The 24,856-nt window shown below is 39.8% G+C and overlaps 4 protein-coding genes across 7 annotated transcripts; 2 read left to right on the top strand and 2 right to left on the bottom strand.

Moving 5' to 3' along the window:
* Positions 1–1,491, top strand: LOC308361143 (regulator of G-protein signaling 13-like; the record flags this gene model as incomplete). The annotated part of the gene is made up of 5 exons (XM_080833406.1): positions 1–77; positions 319–378; positions 759–823; positions 1,022–1,188; positions 1,303–1,491. 5 exons carry the CDS (start codon positions 1–3, stop codon positions 1,489–1,491), a joined length of 558 nt encoding a protein of 185 aa, XP_080689532.1.
* A 4,085-nt stretch (positions 1,492–5,576) lies between these two features.
* On the top strand, positions 5,577–6,881 carry LOC308360196 (regulator of G-protein signaling 2-like; the record flags this gene model as incomplete). Its single annotated transcript, XM_080831984.1, has 5 exons — positions 5,577–5,665; positions 5,940–6,011; positions 6,202–6,263; positions 6,431–6,597; positions 6,684–6,881. The coding sequence occupies 5 exons, from the start codon at positions 5,577–5,579 to the stop codon at positions 6,879–6,881; spliced, it is 588 nt and encodes a 195-aa protein (XP_080688110.1).
* A 2,439-nt stretch (positions 6,882–9,320) lies between these two features.
* uchl5 (ubiquitin carboxyl-terminal hydrolase L5) lies at positions 9,321–14,114 on the bottom strand. The gene is made up of 11 exons (XM_080833352.1): positions 13,542–14,114; positions 12,777–12,840; positions 12,131–12,236; positions 11,775–11,900; positions 11,523–11,584; positions 11,243–11,373; positions 10,946–11,009; positions 10,667–10,769; positions 10,223–10,336; positions 9,915–10,013; positions 9,321–9,633 (listed from the first exon to the last, which is right to left on the bottom strand). Exons 1-11 carry the CDS (start codon positions 13,615–13,617, stop codon positions 9,589–9,591), a joined length of 990 nt encoding a protein of 329 aa, XP_080689478.1. The 5' UTR covers positions 13,618–14,114; the 3' UTR covers positions 9,321–9,588.
* Positions 14,115–14,218: 104 nt separating this feature from the next.
* Positions 14,219–17,125, bottom strand: glrx2 (glutaredoxin 2). 4 transcript variants are annotated; one of them, XM_080833354.1, is made up of 4 exons: positions 17,010–17,125; positions 16,047–16,107; positions 15,771–15,947; positions 14,219–14,569 (listed from the first exon to the last, which is right to left on the bottom strand). In XM_080833354.1, exons 2-4 carry the CDS (start codon positions 16,104–16,106, stop codon positions 14,426–14,428), a joined length of 381 nt encoding a protein of 126 aa, XP_080689480.1. In that variant the 5' UTR covers position 16,107; positions 17,010–17,125; the 3' UTR covers positions 14,219–14,425. The 4 variants fall into 4 exon arrangements, with proteins under 4 accessions (XP_080689480.1, XP_080689479.1, XP_080689482.1 ...); XM_080833353.1 differs by lacking the exon at positions 17,010–17,125 and adding an exon at positions 16,781–16,965; XM_080833356.1 differs by lacking the exon at positions 17,010–17,125 and adding an exon at positions 16,648–16,746.
* Between the last annotated feature and the right edge of the window lie 7,731 nt (positions 17,126–24,856).

Below are 24,856 nucleotides of genomic sequence, written 5' to 3'. Positions count from 1 at the left end.
ATGCCAAGCTTAATCACAGAACCACTGACACCGCTTTTTAACATGGAGAGAGACGACCGCAAGAGAAACAAGAACATGTGAGTATTTTTTCAAATAATGAATTTTCATCTGTGTTATTTAATTCATTTTGCTGTTTAATATGGAAACTAGTACTTTCAAGTGTCATCTCTATATGTCCCTACATAAACCCTTAAGGAGCATAGAGTTGATTTTTAGAGTTGATGAGAAGGATGTAGTTAGTCAACACAGGATTCCTGTAAGTGTGTGTGAAACTTATCTTCTCTTAGACTGAGTATGTTTCTCGATTTGATCCCACAGTGGAAAGAACTTCATGTGCCGACTGCAGTGCATGTTTTCACACTCATCGACCCCTGAGACGTAAGGAGCAAAATAAGTTTCTTCTTGCCATAGTTTTCCACCTGTGACATGATGTCATGCTACCACAAAGAGGATATGTGTATGTGTGACTGTGTCCAGGATGTGTCTTATGGTGGCATTAAAATTCATTCAAATTTGCCATGTCAAACGCGAGAGCTGGACTAACAGTGCACACATTCTCAAACTAATTGGGCGACCTCAAAAGACGCAAGGATGCAATGTAGAAGAATTAGCTTGGTCCAACGAGACCTTGGGTTTACTTTTAGACAGACAGATTCTCTTTGCTTTTTCAGCTCTGAGCTTAACACACAAATGTCATTTGCCTTTAAACTAATTATATCTGTGTAATCAAAGACAGAGTTTTTTTCCACTCTCAACAGGAGGCTAACTTTAGAGGAGACACAACAATGGACCCAGTCTCTTGAGCGACTACTTGATTCAAAGTGTGAGTCTAACTTCTTCCCCAAGGCATGAGTACCACAACATGCTACTGCTGTAGTAAATGCCATAAACAAATTGCGGTAAACAAACAGGCTGTGTGACTGCGCTCAGATTACAACAATTTTAAACACCAGTAGTTTTTTAATGTAGGACTTAACACCAAACCTCTTTTTTCAAATTTAATTTCATTGGTTTCCAACAGATGGCCTAGCAACGTTCCGAACCTATCTAAAATCGGAATTTAGCGACGAGAACATTGAATTCTGGCTCACATGTGAGGAGTACAAGAAAATCAAATCTTCCTTCAGGATGACCTCAAAAGCTAAGAAAGTCTACGAGCAGTTTGTGAAGGCTGAGTCTCCTAAAGAGGTACCTGCAGCCGAGGAATGTTGTCACTGGATCCATGTCAGACATTCACCTTAAACTCCAGTTCACAAATGACACAAGATCTTTAATGTGTTTATGTGTTTTTTTGTCATTCAGATAAATATTGATTACCACACCCGAGAACAGATCAAAAGGAATGTGAAGAACCCCACAATACACTGCTTTGATGAAGCTCAGAGGATAGTGTATGGATTGATGGAGCGGGATTCCTACCCCAGATTCCTGAGGTCGGACATGTACAGAACCTTACTGGAAAACCTTGCTGCTGATGCTGTCAAAGGCTGAAGAGGACCACCCCTCTTCCCGCCCTCCCACCTCCCCCCGAAAGAAAACGACAACAACAGAAAAAAAAGAGCTGGACATTGGGTTTCCAAGAAACCCAGACAGTTGCTGCTGAGAGACAAGACAGAGCAATACCCCTAAAAAAACACAGACAGATCCACACCACTACCACCCTGATGGTCAACCAAAACCTCCAGAGCCAGGGAAGGTGGGGATGCTGGAGTGGAAAGCCCCAGAGCAGGTCCGGATGGTGGCTGAGACAATTTCGGTTCAGGACAACCAACCACTTGAGGGCTCCCAGCCCAGCAGTAGAGTGTGGCTGCAGTCTGGAGGCCCTGGAGCATGTGGCCCGAGTCGTCCCTTCTCGCGGAGGTGTTTCCTGTTGCCTCTGATAAGGACGAGGAACATTTCTGCAGCCCATCCGGTGGTTTGCGAAGCCACAGCTACTGTAATCAGCTAATCAGAGCAGTCACAGCCATCAGAAGAGAAACATGTCTGCAACCATGACTCTTCATTATTACCCTCTATACTTTTTTTAAATACCCATTTTATGAACACTGTCGCTCTTCTTCCCCAACTAGGTGCACTATGACCTAATGGAGTGATCCAAGGTAGTGACAGTAGAATGTGTTTCACTGATGTCAGAGTTTGAAGTCTTTTTTGGCTTACATGCACATACTTTAATGATTGGACACTAAAGTGTCATAATATTTAAAACTGAGGTGGGAATTATTCAAACAATTCTGCTACCAAATATGAATGGGATGAGCTGATTTGGTGGCAAGATTCAGTGACAAGATTCCACCCTGTACATGAATGTAGTGCTATTTATTGCCCACGGCCACTGGTTGGATGCTGACTTTTGCTGTGTTTCTATGTATCAAATGTAATTATAAATAAAGTTTAATTTATTTTGAAACATGGGATTATTCATAAATTAGTGTAGGGAGCAATTTTTAGGGGATTTCATGGTCTGTTTGTCACAAGAGACATGCTTAATATCAAAGAGCCGTTTCCATTGTATTTCGAAAAGAGGAAATTAACATTTGAGACATGTCTCTTGTCACATACTAAGTCGTGTGAAGAGGTGGAATGGAAAATTAAGTCACTTCTCCCCACCTCTCTTAGGAATGACAGTGCATCTGAAACATTCCTCACTGTTTTGCGGTAATTTACTCTCTAGAGCAAAGTGCAAACAAAATGTAAACTTAAATTCCTTCTGAAAGTAAGCTCTTACAAAAGTGAACAGGGATTTTTTGAAGTTTCTGTTCTGCAGTTTCAGTTCTTAGAAATCATACACACACACTGACTGGAGGTTTGTGGGGAGCATCTCTTCTTCCCATAACTATCAGTCCTGAATGATTATTGTCTCAATATGTGTTGACAACATCCTCATTTTACTTAACATAACAGCACAGTTGTCATGAAGTCATAAGTACACATATCATATTTCATTTTTTCAGAGACAGAGGCTAACGCACTTTAAACGACACGGTTCACACTCCACATTTAAATCAGTGTCTGAACAACACATCATGAAAACTATGAGAAGCATTTGCGCTGAACACAACACAATAACAGCCCAAAAGGGTGACCTGCACTGACATCAATTCCTTTAAGTGAATTAAGAGGTCTATCCCTGTCTCACTTAACACCTGTGCCAGAGATTAATCTGGCAGATGAACCAGTGTACTCCATGTCCTATTAGCTCACTAAGGAGTCCCTGTGCAGGACAGAGACTCAGTGCTGGGAAAGCCCTCCCACCCAGGCACCATGTACACACTTACTGGACTAGAGTCAGTGTTCTTAGTGGAAACTTGGCCTCAGTCAAGTGGTTATCTGCTTCAGGACAGACTAGTGTTTACATAGCACAAGCAGGACATAACAGACCATGTGTCTATGAGGAATACAGCGCTGCTTTTGAACCAAACAGAGAGGTCAGTGCGCACACCACACTGCGTCACGCAACAGTCTAGATGTCAAGAGATACAAAAGGAGAAAGAACAACTGTATGCAGGGAAAAACGTTTTTACAGCTTTGGCTTTGCGTCTAGGCAAACTGATGCAAAGGCATTATACACACTGTAAAAATAGGGTTGCCCGGGTAAACAGAGCAAAAGCCATATCCCACTCAAGACTTTACCTTTACCAACTAAGCCTTTACCTGGACAGAATGAAGACGTAAAAGAGATTTTTATTTTTATTTGTTGTACCTTCATAAACACATGCTTTGCAAATTGAATGACCACTGGCGACAATAACTAAAGTTTGTTCTTTTTTTCCAGCAGAATGCAGTTGGGAAAGCGGTTTGTCACAAGCTCTCAGTGCAATCCGGAATTGGCAACAAGAACCCATTGTGCAAGCAGAAGAAATTTTTTTTTTGCAAAGGTCAGTGCAAGAGTTAAAGTGGACATCCGTCCAAATGTACAGCAGACCTTTGGGAAACTTCGTAAGATGAGTGAAAGTACATGCCAGGTGATATCTATGACTACCCTGTTAGCACTCTTGGGTACCCATAATACGTTATACTGTATATATTATTTCTATACATTATAGATATAAATGTTGTTTACATTTATAACATCTGTTTTTGGCAGTGTAGTAAATCAATGTATTATAAAGATATCTAAGATTTCCTGACATGACATTGGTTTCATCAGAAATATTATAAATATTTTCGTTTACTCATTGTTACAACATTAAATGCATGTAGCCTCCATATACGTTTTCGTTAGAAAATATATGCACAAAGATGCAATGTTATGAATGACCTCTCATTGTGTTCATACTGTGTCTTTTAAGGCTAATGCTGCATCCCAAAATGGGTTGAGCTCACTGCAGGTGTTAATTAATTGTGTCCATAGTTTCCACAGATGTACAAGTCATGGCATCTGATAAAACTTCAGAGAGAGAGAGAGAGAGAGAGAGAGAGGATTGATTTTGAGATGAGTGATCTCTTTCAAATAGCAAATTTTGGAGGTGTCTTGCAAGTGTTCCACTGTATCGTCAACAGGCCAACTTTAAATCATTTTGCATGGAAAGCAGATAATGTACAGGATCTCTTTCCTTACTGCAATCTATGAAAATACCTATAATATGTGCCCATAACACTGAAGCAATGATCAGGTATATTCAAATCCACATTTGCATGCACCTTATGCAAACTGCCACATTTTCCACCGTCAGGCCTGCTGTGTCCCCCATGTGCAGAGTAAGACAGATGTCCATTCAGGTTTAGACCTGTGACGACAAAACTTGCGCAAACTTAATCTTATCATCTGAGAGTAGAAAATGACAACCGCCATGGAAACACACAAAATGAAAGAATTTAGGTCTATCAATCTTGTCTGTCTGTCTGTCATGACAAATTATGAATGCCACTCATACCTTCACACCATTTTATTTTTAGACGCATAGATAGAGGAGTAAAAATAGAGGACTGAAGTATGCATTTGAGGAACTTCAAACTGGTTTGATGAGTTAGAGCATTCCTATTTGCTTATATCAATGAAACGGATGTTGCATCATGAGCCCTCTAGGTGTGTATCCATGGTGTTTATGAGTTAATCTGTTTAACATATAACTTTTTATTGACACGGATAAGGCGTCTACCGTGGCATCCGTGACATAACTTTAAAAAAAAAAAAATGTGATTTCACACAAAGGGACAGTGTACAAACACTCCTAAGGCTGGCGTATAGCTAAAACGCTTATCCTTATTGTAAGGTCAGTTCTGTTTGGATTGAGTCTATTTATAGTCCAAAGGGTCACTGCAAATATCACCTCAATGCGGCCAGTTATATTCAAAACCAGAAATGACATTGTACCTAAGAGTGTTTGTTTGTGGATATGTGTATGTGTGTGTGTGTGTGTGTGTGTGTGTGTGTGTGTGTGTGTAAGGGGTTTGAGTGTGTGTCTGTGTTTTAATACACCAAGGTAAACATTTACACAGAGCAACCAATCAGAATGGCATATCTGGCCCAGCCCGACCAACCCTTGCCGACGTAGCAGGGCTGTGCATAAATATCCGTCATGACTGCGAGGGAGATCAAGCTTTGATTTCAACAGCGCCTGAGTAGCCTCTGAACCATGAGAGAAGCCACTGTGTGTTTGAGAGAGATGGCATGCGTGATGTGTATAAATAGTTCCGATATCCACATGGACAAAAATGCAAATAAGTAAGTAATTTGTTTTTTATGGGCTTTTAAAAAGAATCAGAATGTTTTTTATTCACCTATTACAATTTCTTAAATAATTACTCAATAAATGATGTAAGTACCTCATAAGAAAATGAACAGCAATTTAAATTGTTTTATCATATTGAATTACTAAAACTATTTATACATTAGTAACAATGTTTGGATAGTGGATAAGTAATGGTTTACTGTACACACAACACAAATGATCCATGCTGTTTTAGACTCATTCTTTGAATATTGCTAATGCTGACAGGAATAGAAACTGGAGGACACGAATAAGCTATTTACTGAAGAACTCAACTTCACCAAGAAAAAGATATACCAAGTAAGGCAAAAATCTATTTCCGTATTTGTTACCATTGTGCTTTGTAGAGTTAACTTAATTCCTGCTTACATTACCCAACATCTAAATTGTGTCCTAACAGAGACTGTTAAAGTGCATGGGCAAGTCATAGTGAATAATGCATTTCATTTATGTGTATCTTATCACAAGTGTGTTTTTTTCCATTGCTCAGGCCAACAGTTGATGAGCTGGACCAGTGGGCCCAGTCACTGGACAAACTGCTGAGTAGTAGATGTGAGTGATACATGCTTTTTATTATCTCTCCTTATCTCACTTACACAAGGTGCTTGCATTGCACCTCCTATGCACATGGCGGGGAACACAGCTTCATCAGAATGTAACCTGAGATTATGTACACTCTGCTTAGTTCTGATAAGATCTGTCCTTCTCCATCAATTTAGATGGGACAATCGCCTTTCAAGTCTTCCTCAAGTCAGAGTTCTGTGAGGAAAATTTAGAGTTTTGGCTCGCCTGTGAAGACTTCCAACAACTAAAGTCATCCAACAAGCTTGCCTCTAGAGCCAGAAGCATCTATGAAGAGTTCATCAAGTGTGAATCGCCAAAAGAGGTATGTTTTAACGCTGCCATTGAATTAGTATAATCCAACACATATTAACCAGTTTGCTAATGAAATATATTCTAAATGATTTTTAGGTCAACCTGGACTTCTACACAAGAGATGCCATTGAACAGTCTCTGCACATCCCATCTCTGTCATGCTTCCTTGCTGCCCAGACCAAAGTATACGGCTTGATGGAGAACAACTGCTATCCTCGCTTCCTCCTCTCCTCGCTCTACAGTGATCTCCGCACAGAGGCAAGGCAGAGGGACAGATCTTTGAAGGCACAATGAAAACAGAGCAGAGATCTGCAGCTGAAATACTTCAAGAAAACTTTTACAATGTTGGGGGTGTTTGACAAGATGCCTTGCAAGGCCATTCCAGCAACTGGTGGCCTTTTTATTTGGTGCAAAATGCCAAATATGGGATGTTGACTTTATTCGCCATGCCAGGAAAAAGAACACTGAAGTGAGATTTTCCCTTCACTACTGTTAAATGTGGTCTCTGGTCTGCTGATGTGTGGCATATGACTGTGAACAGCATCATTTAATCCTGCAAAATCAATTTTTTTGTAATATACTTTTATTTATTTAATTTGGAAGGACGATTATAAAGATGTCTTTGTTTATGTTAATATGGTATAATGTTTGGTACAAAGTATTAATGTTTAATCTGTTGACTTGTCATAACTGCATATAGAATTTACATTGCACCATTTTGCCACTTTCGTTTGCATTTCCATAATATAGTACATTTGCATCAAGATAAAAAGAGTTTTAGTTTACGCTCACCAGGGTCTGTGGGAACTGCTCTGCCAGTGCCACTGAAGAGGACGTGAGGGAAATTCCTTTTATGGTTTCACCCACGGAATCCCCCGGATCTTAACTGAGGCAGCTGGACCGCCAGACAGACTTTTGGATGAAAGGAGTTTTATGTTATGACCTGACTGTATTTTTACCATTAATAATATGTGACGTTGCAAACCAAACAGTTTTGTGCTGCTCTATTTTTAACACATCATTTAACATCTGAAAAATAACTTGAACTGATCCAAAGGTTAAATGAAATTGCAGATTTGCATTGCATGTTACTGAGTGAAAGGACGAAATACTTTCACATATGATGAGCACAGTGGTAAAAAGAATGAGTTTACAGGTAAAAACATTTTTTTAAAGTTAACATTTAAGGGGGAGTTAGCAATATTAACACCAATGCAATCAATATTTCCACCAGCCTTTTTATGACATGACAGATAAGGAACAGAAATATGTTTTACTGGTTGAGTGGATGTCCTTCTCAAGCTACCCAAAAATACATTTGCTGACTGCATCCTTGTTCCGAGCACAAATAGGAACAGACTCAAGATCAGACGCAACAAGGCCCCAGTGATGTCTGTGTGAGGCTGGGAACATGCTGGCTCTACGGCTCTTCTCTATTTTCAAATTGCTTCGCACACATGAGCTCATCGCCCGGCGCGACACTAAACAGACACCTTCTCTGTTTGACTATTTCTGTCCACTGGCAAAGCTCATACTCACAGAACTGATATACAGCAGACATAAGAGCAAAACGAATAGCCTAACATACACTAATACCGACCAAACATATCAAATAGTACGTATCATACAGTAGGCTACCTACTAAATGCCCTATCAGAAGCCTCAGTGTTCTCCAACAGGACGCAAAAAGGGTAAGAGCTTTTTTGAGTAGTTTTAATATACACTTTAAAGGTTTTTTTTTCTCCAAACGGTTGGATTTATCTCTTGGCTGTGGTTGCCTTGGTACACCTTATCTTGGCAGCAACCCATCACACTACACAGGCCACACTAATGACTGGAAAAATTGAGCGCTTGGCAACATCAGGAGACTCAGATGTTTTTTTCCCAGGTATGAATGTTGATGTGCCTCACACATGCTCTATTGTTAAAATTAGCACAAGGAAGTCGACACTTGTTTTTTCTATTCAGATGTTTGTGATTGTGAAACCCTGATCGCCTTCATCTAATGCCACTATAAAAGTGTCCCGTGGTTTGGCTGAAAATGTAGCTTATTGCAAACAAACAGTGAATGATAACAGATAACCTATTGTTGCACGTCACACATGCAAAGACAAAACATAGCGACGAGTGAGCACGTCAAGACAAAGCTCCATGTTGACACACATGCCCAAATAGAAAGGTTGAACATGCAACAAAAAAGGATGGTTCACCACCAAAATATCATCAGGCTGCATACCGACACATATACACACAAAAAACGAAATCACCTGTCTACTTTGGTATGCTGTACCCTTGGCATTAACTTTCTTAGACGGAGTATCTACTCTACTAAGAGAAAACAAAACAGGAACAGAAACATTACAGTCATGCATAACACAAAGCTCTGTGTACTGTGCACTCATGAGTGTGCGTCACTTCCCCTGTCGACATCTGCGAAGTTGGTAACCGGTTGCACCGCTCTGTCTAAATCAGTCAGCTTCTTAATTCAAATGACAAATGTAAAGAGTTTCCGTTTGGAGGGAGTTAATCATCTTAAAACCTCTAAAAGGTCTGCTTTCAGTTTTCATGTGACACAGACAACAGCCCCTTAAAGACAACGTGCCTTAGTCAGGAAACAAAGAGTCTAAATGTCAGCCAATATGGAGTGGAATGTGTCTGTCACATATAATGAAAGTCCTTTTCGCTTGTTGAATTAATGCAGTGTAGTCATGACATTGGTTAACACACATGAAGTTCATATGAAAATAATACAGGTTTATTATTTATTTCCTGCATGCATACACTTGGGATGGATGAACATTTTCATGGGAGAATGACTGATCGTCCAGAGTGCTTGTTCTACTCCTTGTAGTAGTATTGGGTGGATGGCTAGGAAGGCGAGAGTGAACCGGCAGGGTGCTATGAACTCAACCACTCTCTCACACACACGACACACACACACACACACACACACACACACACACACACACACACACACGATGATGACGACGACGACGACACATCACTTCGCCTCTTGGATCTTTTTGGCACTTTGTTTTTCCTTTGCCTGGGGGAAAGAACAAAAATAGTTAAGAATGATTTACACATGACTGCAGAATGGTGGTCTCCATTAATTTATAACCCCTTCCTGGAAGATTATGTGAATGACATTTCAAAACCATAGTTGCACAGCATATATTAAATAGTGTGGCTCACTTCTTCCAACACCAGATATGTCTGTATCAGTAATAAAGTGGGTATACTGCCCTCTAGTGGTTATGATATATACTGCATCCAACACAATTCATGCAGCACCAAAGAAACCTGCATATGGACAGCCATACTCACTTTTTCCACCAAAGGTATCAACTGCTGATACTCTGCCAGTGTCTTCAGTAGTTCCATGATGAAAGGCAAATAGTTGTGCTTCCTTCGGATGTTTTCAATCTGAAGAGAAGTATGACAGCTTTGGATTACATCTCAATGGGAAAATAGTAAAACAATACATACATAAAGATTTTGTCCCGAAGTTCTGATGACATTTTGATGAGTAAAAGCACAACCATCAATTCATAAATCATCCTCCATCCTCTTCCATTGCAACATCACTACTACAACAGACACCATCACCAGACAATATCTAAATAAGAACCTACTTTGTATCTCTTGAGTTTCTGGTTCTCCTCATCAATCAGGAGCTGGTACTTGGCAATTTCGGACTGGATGGAGCTGAATAAGTTGCTGCTCTGGTCAGTGTCCATGGGCTCTTCCTGCATGAAGAAATAATATCTAAAAACCATCTGCAAACTCATGGCCTTTCATCTAAACTCTCATGTATCCCCAACATTCCTTTCACATTGACCAAACCCTAAAGTTATCAGCAATCATCTTCAGCAACAGCACCATCCAAGTTCTTTACCATCATAGGAAATTATATATAGACTCTAGTATACCATAGGATGTGATGAAACATCACATTTCAAACAATAAAAAACAATGTTAAAAACATTTGTACAAGAAGCTTGCGGTTTGTTGACTGACCAGTCAAGGTGAAAGAGAATGGGACTGGGTTGTGATAGCTGTGGTGGAGGAGGTCTTACCTCTGTGAGTTGGGTCTGTAGTTCTGTGATCTTCCGTTCGTAGATCATTTTACGATCTGAGACGATAGCCATCAGGTTGAAGCGGATTTCTCCTTCACTGTACCTTAAAGACAGAGCGATGGAGAAATGAATTGGAGTGAACTACCTAAGCATAAGATTATCAGGAGTACAGAAAGGCACGCTAAAGGAATCTGGTGCTCTCTTGGTCCGCTAGGGAGACATCTATGCCTATATTTGGTAGACAGGTAGGCTTATTAAATGACAAATTAACACACTTACTTTTGTATTCTTTTCTCAATGACTGGTCGCACTGCGTTAATCCAGTCGTCTTGATTACATACACCTTGAGAGGAAAAGTAACTATGTGAGTGGCACAGCTGTGGCTAAGGCCTTGTCGAGTCTAATCTGCTAATCAGACAGACCCAGGAGTCCTTACCTAACCTCATGTTAATCTCAAAATTTGACCATCAGAATTTGAACATGAGTTTATGAGCACCTAGTGTAAAACAACACAATATCTGTGGACCCAATGCAGTTAGACGCTGGAGAACTTTGAAATTAAGCTTGTCAACATACCAAGGTCTATTGGTCCCTCGCGAAGGCCATCCAGCTCATAGAGTCTGCCGTTGACAGGGACATAGCTCACAAAATGGAAGGCGTCTTCATCTTTCGCTGATGACTTTGCATCAAACTCAAACATCTGTTGTCTGCAAGTGATAAAAACAGTTATACACATGTTCCTTGGTTCCTTTGATGTAATACTTCATCTGTATTTTCCATTTGCAGTGTGTGCATATAAAGCTGTTTTGATGAGGGCATTGTTCAATGTTGTTTAGGCACAATGAACAGGCATCACCTTGCAAAACCATTGTGGACTTGACGTATGACTTCAGAATTGCTCAGAGCCAGGCCTTTCATCTGAAATGAAAGCTATTCAATTACTACCAAAAGGCCTACTTTTATTATATGGCAACAGAAAAAGAATGTAAAAAAAAAACAACAACAACAAAAATTCAAACGTAATTGCTTAAGTAGTATCTCACACACACCCCACGTGTGCGCAAAATATGTCTGAGCTACTTGACATTTTTTTTGAGCAAAAACTTACAGCAGCATCGAAACTTAAAGAGAACTCTTTGAACTCAGTCATTGTATCTCCAAGGAGCACGTCTTGGTGTGTGCAGTTTAATAACACGCTGACAATAGCCTGAGTCGCACAGGCATTGTTGATGACCTGGAAATGCAATCAAACAGATGCAGAATAAAAAACAATTAGCATCCCACTCATTTATACTGAACTTAATGGGTAAGAATCATATATGGGAGACAAAAAAAGTACATCAGACTTAGTTCATTCAAACAGTTAAGCATGTACCTATACTGTTTAAAGGGAAATCCTAACTGTCCTATTGAATTAGTCTGGGTTAAAAGACTATCCTTACAAAAAAGGAAATGCACAGACACCTGTTTGGCAAAGAATATGTGGTCAAGTCTTGAATCCTGAACAATTGAGCCAGCTGGCTCTTCACCAGGCTGCCACTTGAAAAGGAAAATCAGTCCATGAACAGGCCTGTGAGGGAGAAGAACACAGGAGGACCATATAAAGATTGCATATGCTACCATGACATTATATCAAATGATGTATAACGAATTATGTAATTATGTCAACGGAAGATGTGTTGTTAAATGGTCAATATCAAACTTTGCTCATGTTTGCCAAAGTTCTCTAAAGTCTATGAGAGGCTTACATTAGACAAATCTTTTTATCCACTCAGTAACTGTCTAGCCATGACTGAATTTGGTTATGCAGTGCTTCCTGAGATCAGACTTCTGTTCAAGGTTTGTTTTCCAATAACTGAACAGAGAACAGTCTCAACTGCCAAAATGTGCAGCCTGCATCGCAAAAAGTATTTATAAATACAATTTCCATGTCACTGAAGACATGTCGCAGGGCTGTCACATTATGGAGCTCAAATTGATATTCTGAGGTGGCGCTCATAATTAAATCATGATGAAAAAAAGCAGCTCAATTACATGCAACTACTCTCAGTTACTCATGGACACCATCGCCATAACATGCAAAGCCAATATGAGAGCTGAATTAACTCACTTCAGATTCTCAAAGTTTTCTGGTTCCATACTCCATATCTCCTCCACCTGTGCTCCTTTGCATCCTGTATTGTAGAAAGTAGATGGCGATTAACTACCTTCACATTCATTTAACTTAGGATGGATATCTTCACAGGGATGAAAATGATTCTCAAAATATAGTTGAGTGCTTGATCATTGTATGTAATTAGAACTAAACAAATAACATTCCATCGTATTACAACACAGTTACAATTGTATATGTTAACAGATAACGTTAACCCAGTGGCATAAGACACCAAGCTATTGATGATTCAATTTGCTAGCGATTAATTTGGGTTGAACAGTGTCTCCTGTCAATGAATTACAATGTCATGTTTCAGTTTTGAAAGACTTAATCAAAAAGATTTAGCTGCCCCAAATACGTAGGAACATTTACCTGGGTAAGGAGTTTAACTTACCTGAATCATCCCGACTAGCTAGATGGCTAAAAAGCAATGGATAAAGCTTCATCTGACCAATGTTAGCTATCTAGCTAGCGATTACATTATCTTTATGCGGTTGGTTAAAAATACAATTGACCCATGAATACACTGGAGGGGGGAATGATATCGTAGATATTTAAACCTATTGCTGCAGGACAACTGGGATATGTATACATGCAGTGCTTGCCTGTAACTAAAAAACAATTATAGTTAACATCATGTGCATGTAAAGAGGGAGCTAGCTTGCTAATCAAAACGTTAGCCATCTTAGCCATTAGCTCAGGTTACCCACAGTGACTCACCAAATCCTTTTATCAGTTCTGTGAAAACCCCTGGGTCACTTTCCATCAAACACCATTCTCCAGCGCTTCCGGCCATTTCAGAGATGTATTTATTTTCTCAGTAAAACCGTTACATATACGAGATAATACTATACTATACAGACTCTGGCTCTTTTAAATTTGGTTGGCTACCAAGCAGTCTCGAATAACTACACACGCCGCATAATTCCCGGCAGCCTTTTCGGGTTGAACATGGGACCAATCCGAAGACTTGCTGTGAAATATTGAGACCAATCTCAGCCGGCCTCACTGAATACGTCGGATGGCATGGTTTCCCACCTAATCAGCATCAGGTGTGGTCTCATTTAAACACAATGCTTTAACCACGTTCTACTATTAGCCATGTATTTTTTTTAAACAATCACACATTACAAATATTACGATCATGCTGACTAATGTTGAATATGACCATATTATTGAACCTTGAAAAATTAATGATGCTTCTTAAAAATTAGCTTTCAGGCAAAATCGTTTTGCAGGCTGTATCTTAATTAATGGCATGCATCTCCATCCATTAAACAGATATACATATTAAATGTATTGCCTTAATTATTGTACATCAAGTAAAATAACAAAATAACTTCTGCCCATGTAACCGCTACAACTTAGAAGATGGAAAGTAACATGCACAAGCCATCTTGTTGGACACACATTTATTAAAATACAGCTGTACATTCCTGATGTATGAGGTAGGCTATTATCATGCATTACAGTAAAATAAATACAAACGTACACTATATCAAAAAGAAAGACAATCAGGATGTAATTTAAAAAAAAGAATCGCTCTGGCTGGCGCGGACTATGTCACAGGAGTTTGTGATTGATTTCTTGTGAGTGGAGAGAGGCTACCCACTGCCGGAACCTGAGCCCTCTGAGGAACAGCACGGGGTGCACTGCTCTATCAATGGCAGCAACCTTCCCTGCTGGTGTAGCTCCTTAGTGTCTGAACCCCCGCCGATGCACTGGCCATTGATGAAGACTCTGGGAACCTGAAATGCCAGAAAAGAAAACAGGTGTCCTTGTTCAAAATGCTTACTACAATTCTTATCACAGAGAAGGAGGTTGGTTTTTCCAAACCAGTAGGAATACAGGCCACTTGGACTACGCTGTTGTGAATAAGAGGACAGCTAACAGCTATAGAAAGAATGAGTACTTCATTGGGCTTCATCTTTTATCTGTTTGCACTCTTAAGCGCTTTGTCTTTATTTTTTATTTGGATGTTCCTTTTGCTATTATTTTTGTATAGCACATTAAATTGTCTGTGCATGAAAGATGTTCTATAAATAAACTTGCCTAGATAGTTATAGTTGAGGTATTTAAAAGACATTTTTGTCCAAAATGACTAACTGAATCATGGCATTAAAACATAGTATAAAAAGCATGTTGCCCTATTGTCTTCAAAAACTAAACAAATGGAAGAAAAATGAAACATCCAGTTACAGGCGACATTGCATTACCTACATTGTTGCATAAGAATTATTATTCACTGACCATGCAAGTCACTCTCGTCACATTAACAACTGGTCAGTTATCTACATCAGCTCATCAACTGCCAATCCAGACCTTTAAAGCAGCAATGAGGAGTTTTGTTTCAAAACTAGCAAGCTTACTACCTAAAAGGCATGCAAAAACCTTGCAAACACCACCAACAGCCCAGTTGACACAAATAGAAGCTTGCCAACACACTAACTGGAGTATAACCATTTTTGCAGGGGTTTCAGTCCCGGTACACAGAACAACATAGGGCATATCTTGGATGGCTAGTGGGAAAAACACAGGTGTTTAACTGTCCTTCATATGACTATATGCTATGAAAATGAATGAGGATGGTACCAAAACTAGTTGCCTTTAAAACCATACCTCAAAACCATACCTCTGCTACAGTGTGGGCTTGAAACCTGCATACTGTACATACTCCACCACCCTCTGATCATATCTTAATGAAACATTAATGATAGTATTTTTCTGTATAATAACATTGCTAGATGCTGCTCATGCATAATCTATTCATACCTTAAGATAAAAGTCTGAAATGGATCAAATCATTTTTCAGTTAATAATTCAATAATTTTACAGAGACTACAAAGACACTGTAAACAAACCCCAACCTACAGTCAAGTTGGCACTAACAAAATGGAAGACAGTAGGGTTAAGTGCAGAGCTTTATGCAGTTAAGAGTGAAATCCTTACCGTCTTTGCACCAGTCATTTGTGCCAATGCCTCCTGGAGTTGCCTGCCATCACTGTGCTGATCCAATTCGATCACTTTGTATGTGGCACCTATTTCATTGAACACATTCTTGGCCATCTTGCAGTATGGACAAGATGTTTTAGAGAATATGACGACACAGTTACGAGACACCACATCCTGTGGGAACGAGAAAATGCCACCAATGCCAGGTAAATTACTTTTAGTTTTTTGTATGTGAAGACTAATATGTGAACTGGGGAATGAAATGAGGTTTACCTGAACAAACTTAGTACATGAGGGGCTTGACAGCGCTCCGGATGTTGAGAAATTCCCCATCCTACAGAAGCACACAGGAGAGCACGATTACTAACCTTACAAGATGCAACATCATTCAATATCACACAAATTGAACCCCACTGAAGTTAACTAGATTTTTAGAAAACATCAGCAACCTCATGATTGTTATCGTCCGGAAGGAATAAAGTCTCATGGGAATAGAGACTGCTAATGTAAGTAAGACTAAAGAGGCAACTTTAGGGTCCATCGTAATTCTTCAAATGGAAGAGTAAATCAATTATTAATGACACGATGGGTTCTACAGAGGTTTAAGAAATATACAGAGATGAATGTTCTTCACGAACGCAAGATTCAGAAAAGCATGGTGTCAACTGAATTAAAACCTGACTCTTTGCTCTACAGACGGGGAAGCGCACACATACAGGATGTAGGTTAATACTTTCCTCAGGATAGACCTGGCAGGTTCGTTATCTAATTTGAGGCGTAACACAACACCTATTCCTGGGCAACTTTAAGTAACTTCAGATCAATTTAGCTAGCAAGAGTTGAGAGTTAACGTTAGCCGTCTATCTTATGTTACCTGGCATACCTTCATGCTGAGTGAATAAACTTGACTACGCATTCTTTAAAGATGTTAGTCAGGAGACCAGTAAGTGCAAAGACACACTAAACCTCGCTGACCTCTAAATGCAAAGAAGAATAACAAAATTGACCTTTGTCTAAGAATAACTCCCCATGTGAGCTTTGCCAGGCATCCTCTCGCAAGCATTTTGCCTAGCCGCTGATTGCCAACAGCCTGCGATTACATGCGCTGACAAACGTTACCAAATAGGCGAGCAGACGTTAATACATGCAGCAGACAGGCACACGAGGTGAGTCGTTTCAGACTATATTAACTGAACGCTCTAAGGTCAAAGTCCGTCAAGTTTCACATGTTCGTACCTTCAAGGGAATTATTAACCGGATGTGTTGGTAGTTGTTATTGATGTGAAAGATACATTTAGCTGTGTATATCGCCACCCATTGTCAGGGAGGAAGATTTTAGCGACCACCAATACTGTTACAGGCGTTTATTTAAAAAAAAAAAAAAATCTTTTAAGGTGATTTATAGAAACAGGGGCGGAGCTTCCCATAGGCGACATAGGTGGTTGCCTAGAGCGCCACCCAGAGGGGGGTTCCAAAAACTGCACCAGCAAAAATCTAATTTATCTATTTATTAGGTTTCCTCCGGTAGGAGGTAACCTATTGTTATTAGGTTTCCTCCGGTAGGAGGTAACCTATTGTTATTGTAGGCTTTCTTATTATGTTAGTACCATGGGAGTCAATGGCAGCCCCTAGAACCATATGGTAACTTTTTGTGAAATTTGGCACACTCATTAAGGACAGTCCCTTCTTCATTCACACCAAGTTTCATGGCTCTCATTACACCACTCTAGCGCCACCAACAGGTCAAAGTTGGACTTTTGTAACACACGCAACTTTTGAACCGTATGACCGATTTTCAGAAATGAGGTACCAATGGATTCCCTGGATCAAGACGAATTAAACACACCCTATGGCGTCAATTTCTGGTTACATAGATTTTCCGCTATTTCCGGTTTTATCAAAAACCTTTGAAAGCCTACTCCTCCTACAATTTTTGGCAAATCTTCATCAAAATCACCAGAGATGATCTTCAGACCTAGCCTCACAAAAGTTGTAAACAGAATTTTGATCCTCACAACCGTTTGTCCGGTACAGTCACTCAAATTCAGCTGAAAAGTCGCCAAACAGGAAGTGAAGTCATATCTTGGCAAATCTTTGTGAAATCAACACCAAACTTGATATGTCACTGGAAGACACTACAACATGTTCCCATGTGAAAAGGCAACTTCATATCTTCAAAAATGATTGATATAAAGCAAATTGGATACATTGTTAATGCTAAAATAATGCTTTACACATCAACAGGTCAAAAAGTGATACTCTGATTCAATCACATGTTCATGTGAAGACACTTGAGAATGTTAAGTACACAAATCTGAAAAGAAGTTGACTGTAAGATGAAAAGTGGATTTTTGGTGAATATTTGAAACATGCATGCTTGGCTAATTTCTAGGGTGATTTTCGGTAGAAGGTCTCTCTCTCTCTGCTCCTTTGCGCGTGTGTGCTCCAGATTCTCTCTCTCTCTCACACACACACACACACACACACACACACACACACACACACACACACACACACACACACACACACACACACACACACACACACACACAGGGACAGGCTCCTTTGACAACCACAAGCACACACACACAACATTTGAGGAAATGTAGGGATGACCACACCCCTTCTCACTCTTAGCTTGAAGCCATGGCCCTTGAGGATCTTCAAAGTAATGCATTTGAAATGTAATATCCCATTGGCAAGTCTGCAGCATGGATCTTTCTATACAATGACAAATTGTCACAAAAATACATTTGGTTCGCAATGTCTGGTGGAGGAAACCGCCATTGCTGCTTGCAGCTATATTTGTAGGCTTTCTTATTATGTTAGTACCATGGGAGTCAATGGCAGCCCCTAGAACCATATGGTAACTTTTTGTGAAATTTGGCACACTCATTAAGGACAGTCCCTTCTTCATTCACACCAAGTTTCATGGCTCTCATTACACCACTCTAGCGCCACCAACAGGTCAAAGTTGGACTTTTGTAACACACGCAACTTTTGAACCGTATGACCGATTTTCAAAAATGAGGTACCAATGGATTCCCTGGATCAAGACGAATTAAACACACCCTATGGCGTCAATTTCCGGTTATATAGATTTTCTGCTATTTCCGGTTTTATCAAAAACCTTTGAAAGCCTACTCCTCCTACAATTTTTGGCAAATCTTCATCAAAATCACCAGAGATGATCTTCAGACGTAGCCTCACAAAAGATGTAAACAGAATTTTGATCCTCACAACCGTTTGTCCGGTACAGCCACTCAAATTCAGCTGAAAAGTCGCCAAACAGGAAGTGAAGTCATATCTTGGCTAATCTTTGTGAAATCAACACCAAACTTGATATGTCACTGGAAGACACTACAACATGTTCCCATGTGAAAAGGCAATTTCATATCTTCAAAAATGATTGATATAAAGCAAATTGGATACATTGTTAACGCTAAAATAAAGCTTTACACATCAACAGGTCAAAAAGTGATACTCTGATTGAATCACAAGTTCATGTGAAGACACTTGAGAATGTTAAGTATACAAATCTGAAAAAAAGTTGAAAGATGAAAAGTGGATTTTTGGTGAATATTTGAAACATGCATGCTTGGCTAATTTCTAGGGTGATTTTCGGTAGAAGGTCTCTGTCTCCTCATCCGCGCGGCTCCTAAATCTCACACACTCAGTCTCCCCTTAACACACGCGCAGGCTTTGTTTTACGCACACACATTCACACAGACACACAGCTTGGTGTCACACACATACATTCTCACAGACACACAGGGTAAGCGCACACACACAACCTCCACTCAGTCTAAACTTCAGGGCAAAAGCATTGTAAATGTTGGATTTGAAATGTAATATCCCATTTGCAAGTCTGCAGCATGGATTTTTCTATACAGTGACAAATTGTCACAAAATTACATTTTTCCCTGGTTCGCAATGTTTGGAGGAGGAAACCGCCATCGCTGCTTGCAGCTATATTTTATTTATTTTCGCTGGGCAGAGGTTTTTGCTCCCCCTTCTATATCTCCAACCAATATGTTGACATAAAAACAATTAGTGTGTGTCGAAGCGAGCGTCAAGGAAAGACTAGGGAACTATTATGAGACAAAAGCCATCCGGGGCGCAGTACAAAAAGAGAAGTAAAGAACAAGAAGAGAAACGTGCCAATGAGAAAGGTATGCAATTTTGATTGTATGGTCAACTTTAGCTAATGGATCCTGTTAGCATATTGTCATGTAATCTTGCCAGTTAGCTAACGTAAGCCAGCCAGAGAAAGGGTGTGATGTTCAGTATTGCCATTCAGTCGAAATTGTCATCAGGCTATTTTTAGCAAAACATAGAGCAAGTTCAGCTGTACAGCAATTTGCGTATTTTTCGTTGTGTCATGAAATTGAAATTTGAGTAATAATATCAACGTTAGTTTTGGTGTGAAAGGCCAGAATGACTGCACTGTAAATGGAAACCATAGGTAGGCTACCCTTGAAGTGTGATGATAGGAAGTGGAATGGTTAATGGAATGGACTTTTTATTTATGATAATTTTTTTTGCATATTATATTTTGATTATTTAACACATGTAACATATTTTACAATATATAATTACATTTGAAAGCAAATTTGCAAATAGACTTTTATTGTTTGTTAATATTATTATTGTTTGTTAGCTAAGTTTTTATTTGTTTTGATTCTTTAGTGTGCACTTTGCATTTATCTTAACTCTTGTTTTTGTTTGTAATAAATAAAGGTGCAGTTCATTACTGTTAAGAAGTTTTGATTTGGGGGCGGGGCTTGCCTAGGGAACCAAAATGTGCTAGGTACGGCCCCAAGATCCAAAACATGACAAAGAGCAAGTACATGTTGATTAAAGCAATTGAGAAAGTACTTTTAAACCTTAAGGGAATCAGTGAACCCCTTAATCAATATCAGTTAAGCCCTCGTCCATGTCACCTTTAACCTAAGACTTAAAGTAACACTATGGAGTTTCTGGAGCTGCCAGGTAGGGGGCTACTTTCTGCTGGACTATTCAGTAACTTATTTGCTGTCATGCTTTGTCTTGTGTCGCACTTGCTTGATGTTTGACTGTGGTAGGAAAGTTATTGCCTCTCTAGTTTATCATATCATACATCAACAAACTAAGTACATTTCATCAAGTTTCATTAAGTTCAACCACTAGCAAGACATCTTGTTATCGATGTTAGGAAACTTGTTATATTGGACATTAATGCTAGTAATAAGTTCTCCCGCATCGGCTTCTTTGTAATGTTATTGTGATGGCTATGTTGGCTAGCTTGCCAACAACGTTCTTAACACAGTCAAACATCAAGCAAGTGCAACACAAGACAAAGCAAGACCGCAAATAAGTTACTGAATAGTCCAGCAGAAAATACCCCCCTACCTGGGGGCTCCAGAAACTCCAAAGTGTAACTTTAAGCTTAATTTATACATATTGGATAGTGTTGCTCAGCATATGGTCGCTGACAAAAAAGAGAGCGCGCTCATGTTGCTGAATGTATGCTTCAGGGAACAGTCTCCTCCGCTCAACGGTCACGTGACACTCAACGTACTAAAGTAGGCGTGACTTTGTATGATTTGGACATCTTTATAACACGGCAGGGAGGCATTGTACAAGTGGTGATATTTTCTCACTAGCTCCCCTAGCCTTTCCTCTATCCCCTCCATTTGAAAAAATGCAGCGTTGAGCACCGAAAACCCAATAAAGGAAGACATTGGCGGGTGCCGTCTATCTGACCTATGACAGTAGAAATTTCTCTTGGTAGCAGACAATTCCAGGCGACAGTTAAAAGTGTCGACCAAGATGTAATTTCTGTCCGTGACAGTTTCAAAAGTGTTTTGGGAGACTTACGGCCCATTCATTTCTGTTGGGAGATAAGCCATTGTGACGTAGACAAGCGACTTGGGCGAAGCGAGCGAAAAAAGTTGGGGAAAGTTTAATCCTATGCAAATGAGGAGCGAATTTTGTCGGTAGCAGCCAATCAGATAGTTTGGTGTTGTTTCTGACAGTTTGAAAATTGCAGGACTATGGCGTCGTTCTGTCCTTTAATTAGCTCAAAAGAAAGGCTTGGATGGCCTTGTAAGTGGTGGTTGTTGTTTCTGATATATTAGATATTTAATCCTGGGATTACTTTAACAGAATTACATTTTTGATATAAAGACAAGTGACTAGATGGCCTATTGGCTGGTTTGCCTGCTAACTAGCTCGCAAGTCCAGTCTGTTATGCTATTCCCACACGATTCTTCACGCCCACTCAAAGCAATAGAAGCGTTTCACGTCGCTGGCATGTGTTCGTACCGTTGTTGTGGGCAAAAAGTTTGAGAGGCAAACAAACTTGCTAAACTACGTCATAGAAGGTGGCGCATTTTGACGTATCGACTCCTCATTGGTTAAGAGTTGTATACCTCTGCTCGAGGACTTAAAGGGCGTAGCTGTTTTAGTTATGCCTGAGGTAAAATTAATCATATAAAGAGGACCTTATCACGTTAATGCTGCTGGTCAATTATAGTGGTACACCGTATTAATAATAACTGGAGCACAGTTGTGGTCAAGTAATGTCCAAGTTTGTGTAGCGGCAAATAAACGCGACACGTTCTGTGACGTAGTCTAGCAAGTTTGATTGCCTAACAAACGTTTTGGCCACTTAAGCAAAAATTGGGCTTTAGTGGCAGATATGGGGACTTGGGGACATCATCAGATCTACTGTATGTTCATTTTTAGTTTAGACATTAAGAGGGGTTGTCCTGTTTAAACAAAAGTGCTTTGTCAGAAAGTAAATACATACCCCATAAACTGGTATGTAGGTGTAGTTGTTGTATCAATAATAATCAGTAATAATTTGTTGTTAATGACTGTTTTGTGAGAGATCACCCTAGTCTAGCTGGTCAGCTGGGCAAAACAGTACTTGTTTGTTAAACAACAGGTGATGTCAGTAAGCTACTTACTCATTCCAAATATTTCTTATCTGCTATTTTATCTATCATGACAATCAACCATCAACAGTTCTTGTAATTTTCCCATGCTCAAATAAAAGATAAATGAAATAAAATAACTGATAAAATAAATATAACACTAAATTAATACAATCCCGTATAAATCCAATGTATGGTAATGAATAATGTATAAATTCCTCCTTTATTTGTATATTTTTACATATTTCCAGTATATTTGTACATATTACCATGCCATCTCCATACCGAATTATCATATTTGTTGTTAGCCGCTTTCCCATGTGAAACATTATATGGAATATATTGTGTTTGTGTTTAGAGGATGGTAAATTATGATAAATAAATGGTGATCAATAAAATAATAGCAAAAATCACCGTTTGAACTGTCACTTGTAAATGTGTGCAATTTTGTGTGTATATCATTATTAACTGAATTAAATATGGATTTAGAATAAGGCATTTTGACTTAGAGATCTTCACTTTTCCTGGTCTCTCTCTCGCTCTCTCTTACAGACAGATACAGAGAAACACACACACACACACACTCAAGCATATCAACCATGTTCAATGTGCTCACTTACTTCAGTGTAATCGTGCAATGAAGAATAATTCGATTTGGCTTGGTTTACTCAATCAATTTGAAAGAGATCAAAGGCAGCCAGGAAATGTTGGCACAAAAATGGATCTACCAGTTGTTAGTCGCCTATTCACAGCTGAGCTGTGGCCTTGTATGACTTCTCTATGGGGATGGGGAGAGAGACCTTGAATTATTTAGTGGTTACATATTTTAAAGTTTAATGCCCAGAAGTCATCCTCATTAATAATCAGAGCGCACACTTTTGCACTTGTTTTAGCCTCTGTTGAGATTCTGCATGGTTGGCATTTGCCAGAGTGCGTGATCATCCATTATCAGCCACGCACTCAATAAGCTAACTCTAAAATCCATAGCCCTTACAACACAGATAAGAGAAAGCCAAGAGAATGTGATTTTTCATCAAGCTGCCCTCTACCAGACACCAGTCAGGCCAGGCCACTTTCTCTCTTTCTTTTTTTAATCATTATAATTTCATTTTCACATAATGCTCTTTTTTTCTGTCTGTCTTTCAAAGATGACCCTGTGGTGTATGGTGCTCAGCTTCAAATATCAGGTGTGGCAATATATATTTCTCTTCACTGTTTATGAGAGTACGCCTATTAATCATCACCATATCTGGTAATATTGGCAAACTCATCTAGGCCTTTGAGAGTGTAATTCTCCCCCCTCCATCCGCCAACTCCCACCCCCGCCCTGGTTTTAGTGCCGCGAAGAAGACAGCTTTCGCCTACGCCTCATCGCAGAGCCCAGTGCAATAAGCCCTGTTGATTTAATATCTGTTTGCTGCATGCACTTTACCAATGGCCATGTAATCAGCCAACAAGGTGCTGTGGTGGATGCACTCATAAATCACCTTCCCTGGTGGACAATCATCACTTGCTCAGGGGGAGGCAGGCTCAGCACAACCTCTGATTACACTTACAGGCTTATTACACTTCCTCTGTGGACAGCAAGGACAGCTTTGTATTGCTTGCGTCTTTTTTTTTATTCCAGGGTTGTGCACGTCGCTGTGGATAGAGACTAAATGGTTCTTAGAAATCAATGGGGGAGTTTAAATCTCAAAGGAAAAATAAAAACTGGGTCAAGGTTTGAGGGAAGGAAGAAGGGTGGTGGAGGAAACTTTGGGGATGTGATGGAACTGTTAGAGTCCTCATTTATCTTCCTTCACCCACCCACTCCCTGTCTGTTTTCTTGAGACTGGGGTGGGGGAATGGGGCTGGGGGTGTGGTTGTGTTGCTTATGGGAAGTATCTTGTTATCAGTTGTGACATCTTTGTAAGGAGGGCTACTATGGAGCTTTATTCCTATCTTTATCCGTAAGCGTGTTCTTTCAGTTTGCAAGAATGAAACCCTGCCCTCGCACTCAAAAACCCAGTCTTTGCACGCAAAATGTGCTCTGCTTACGCTCAAACTGTGTGCTCGCACTCAAAAACCTAGTCTTTGCGAGCAAAATGTGCTGTGCTTACGCTCAAACTGTGTGCTCGCACTCAGATACACCGTTGCGCGCACACATTTCCTGCTCGCACTCAT

This window comes from Sprattus sprattus (assembly GCF_963457725.1).
Source record: "Sprattus sprattus genome assembly, chromosome: 2".
NCBI lineage: Eukaryota > Metazoa > Chordata > Actinopteri > Clupeiformes > Clupeidae > Sprattus > Sprattus sprattus.
Note: the sequence above shows the minus strand (reverse complement) of the source record. Positions and strands in the feature narration are given on the sequence as shown.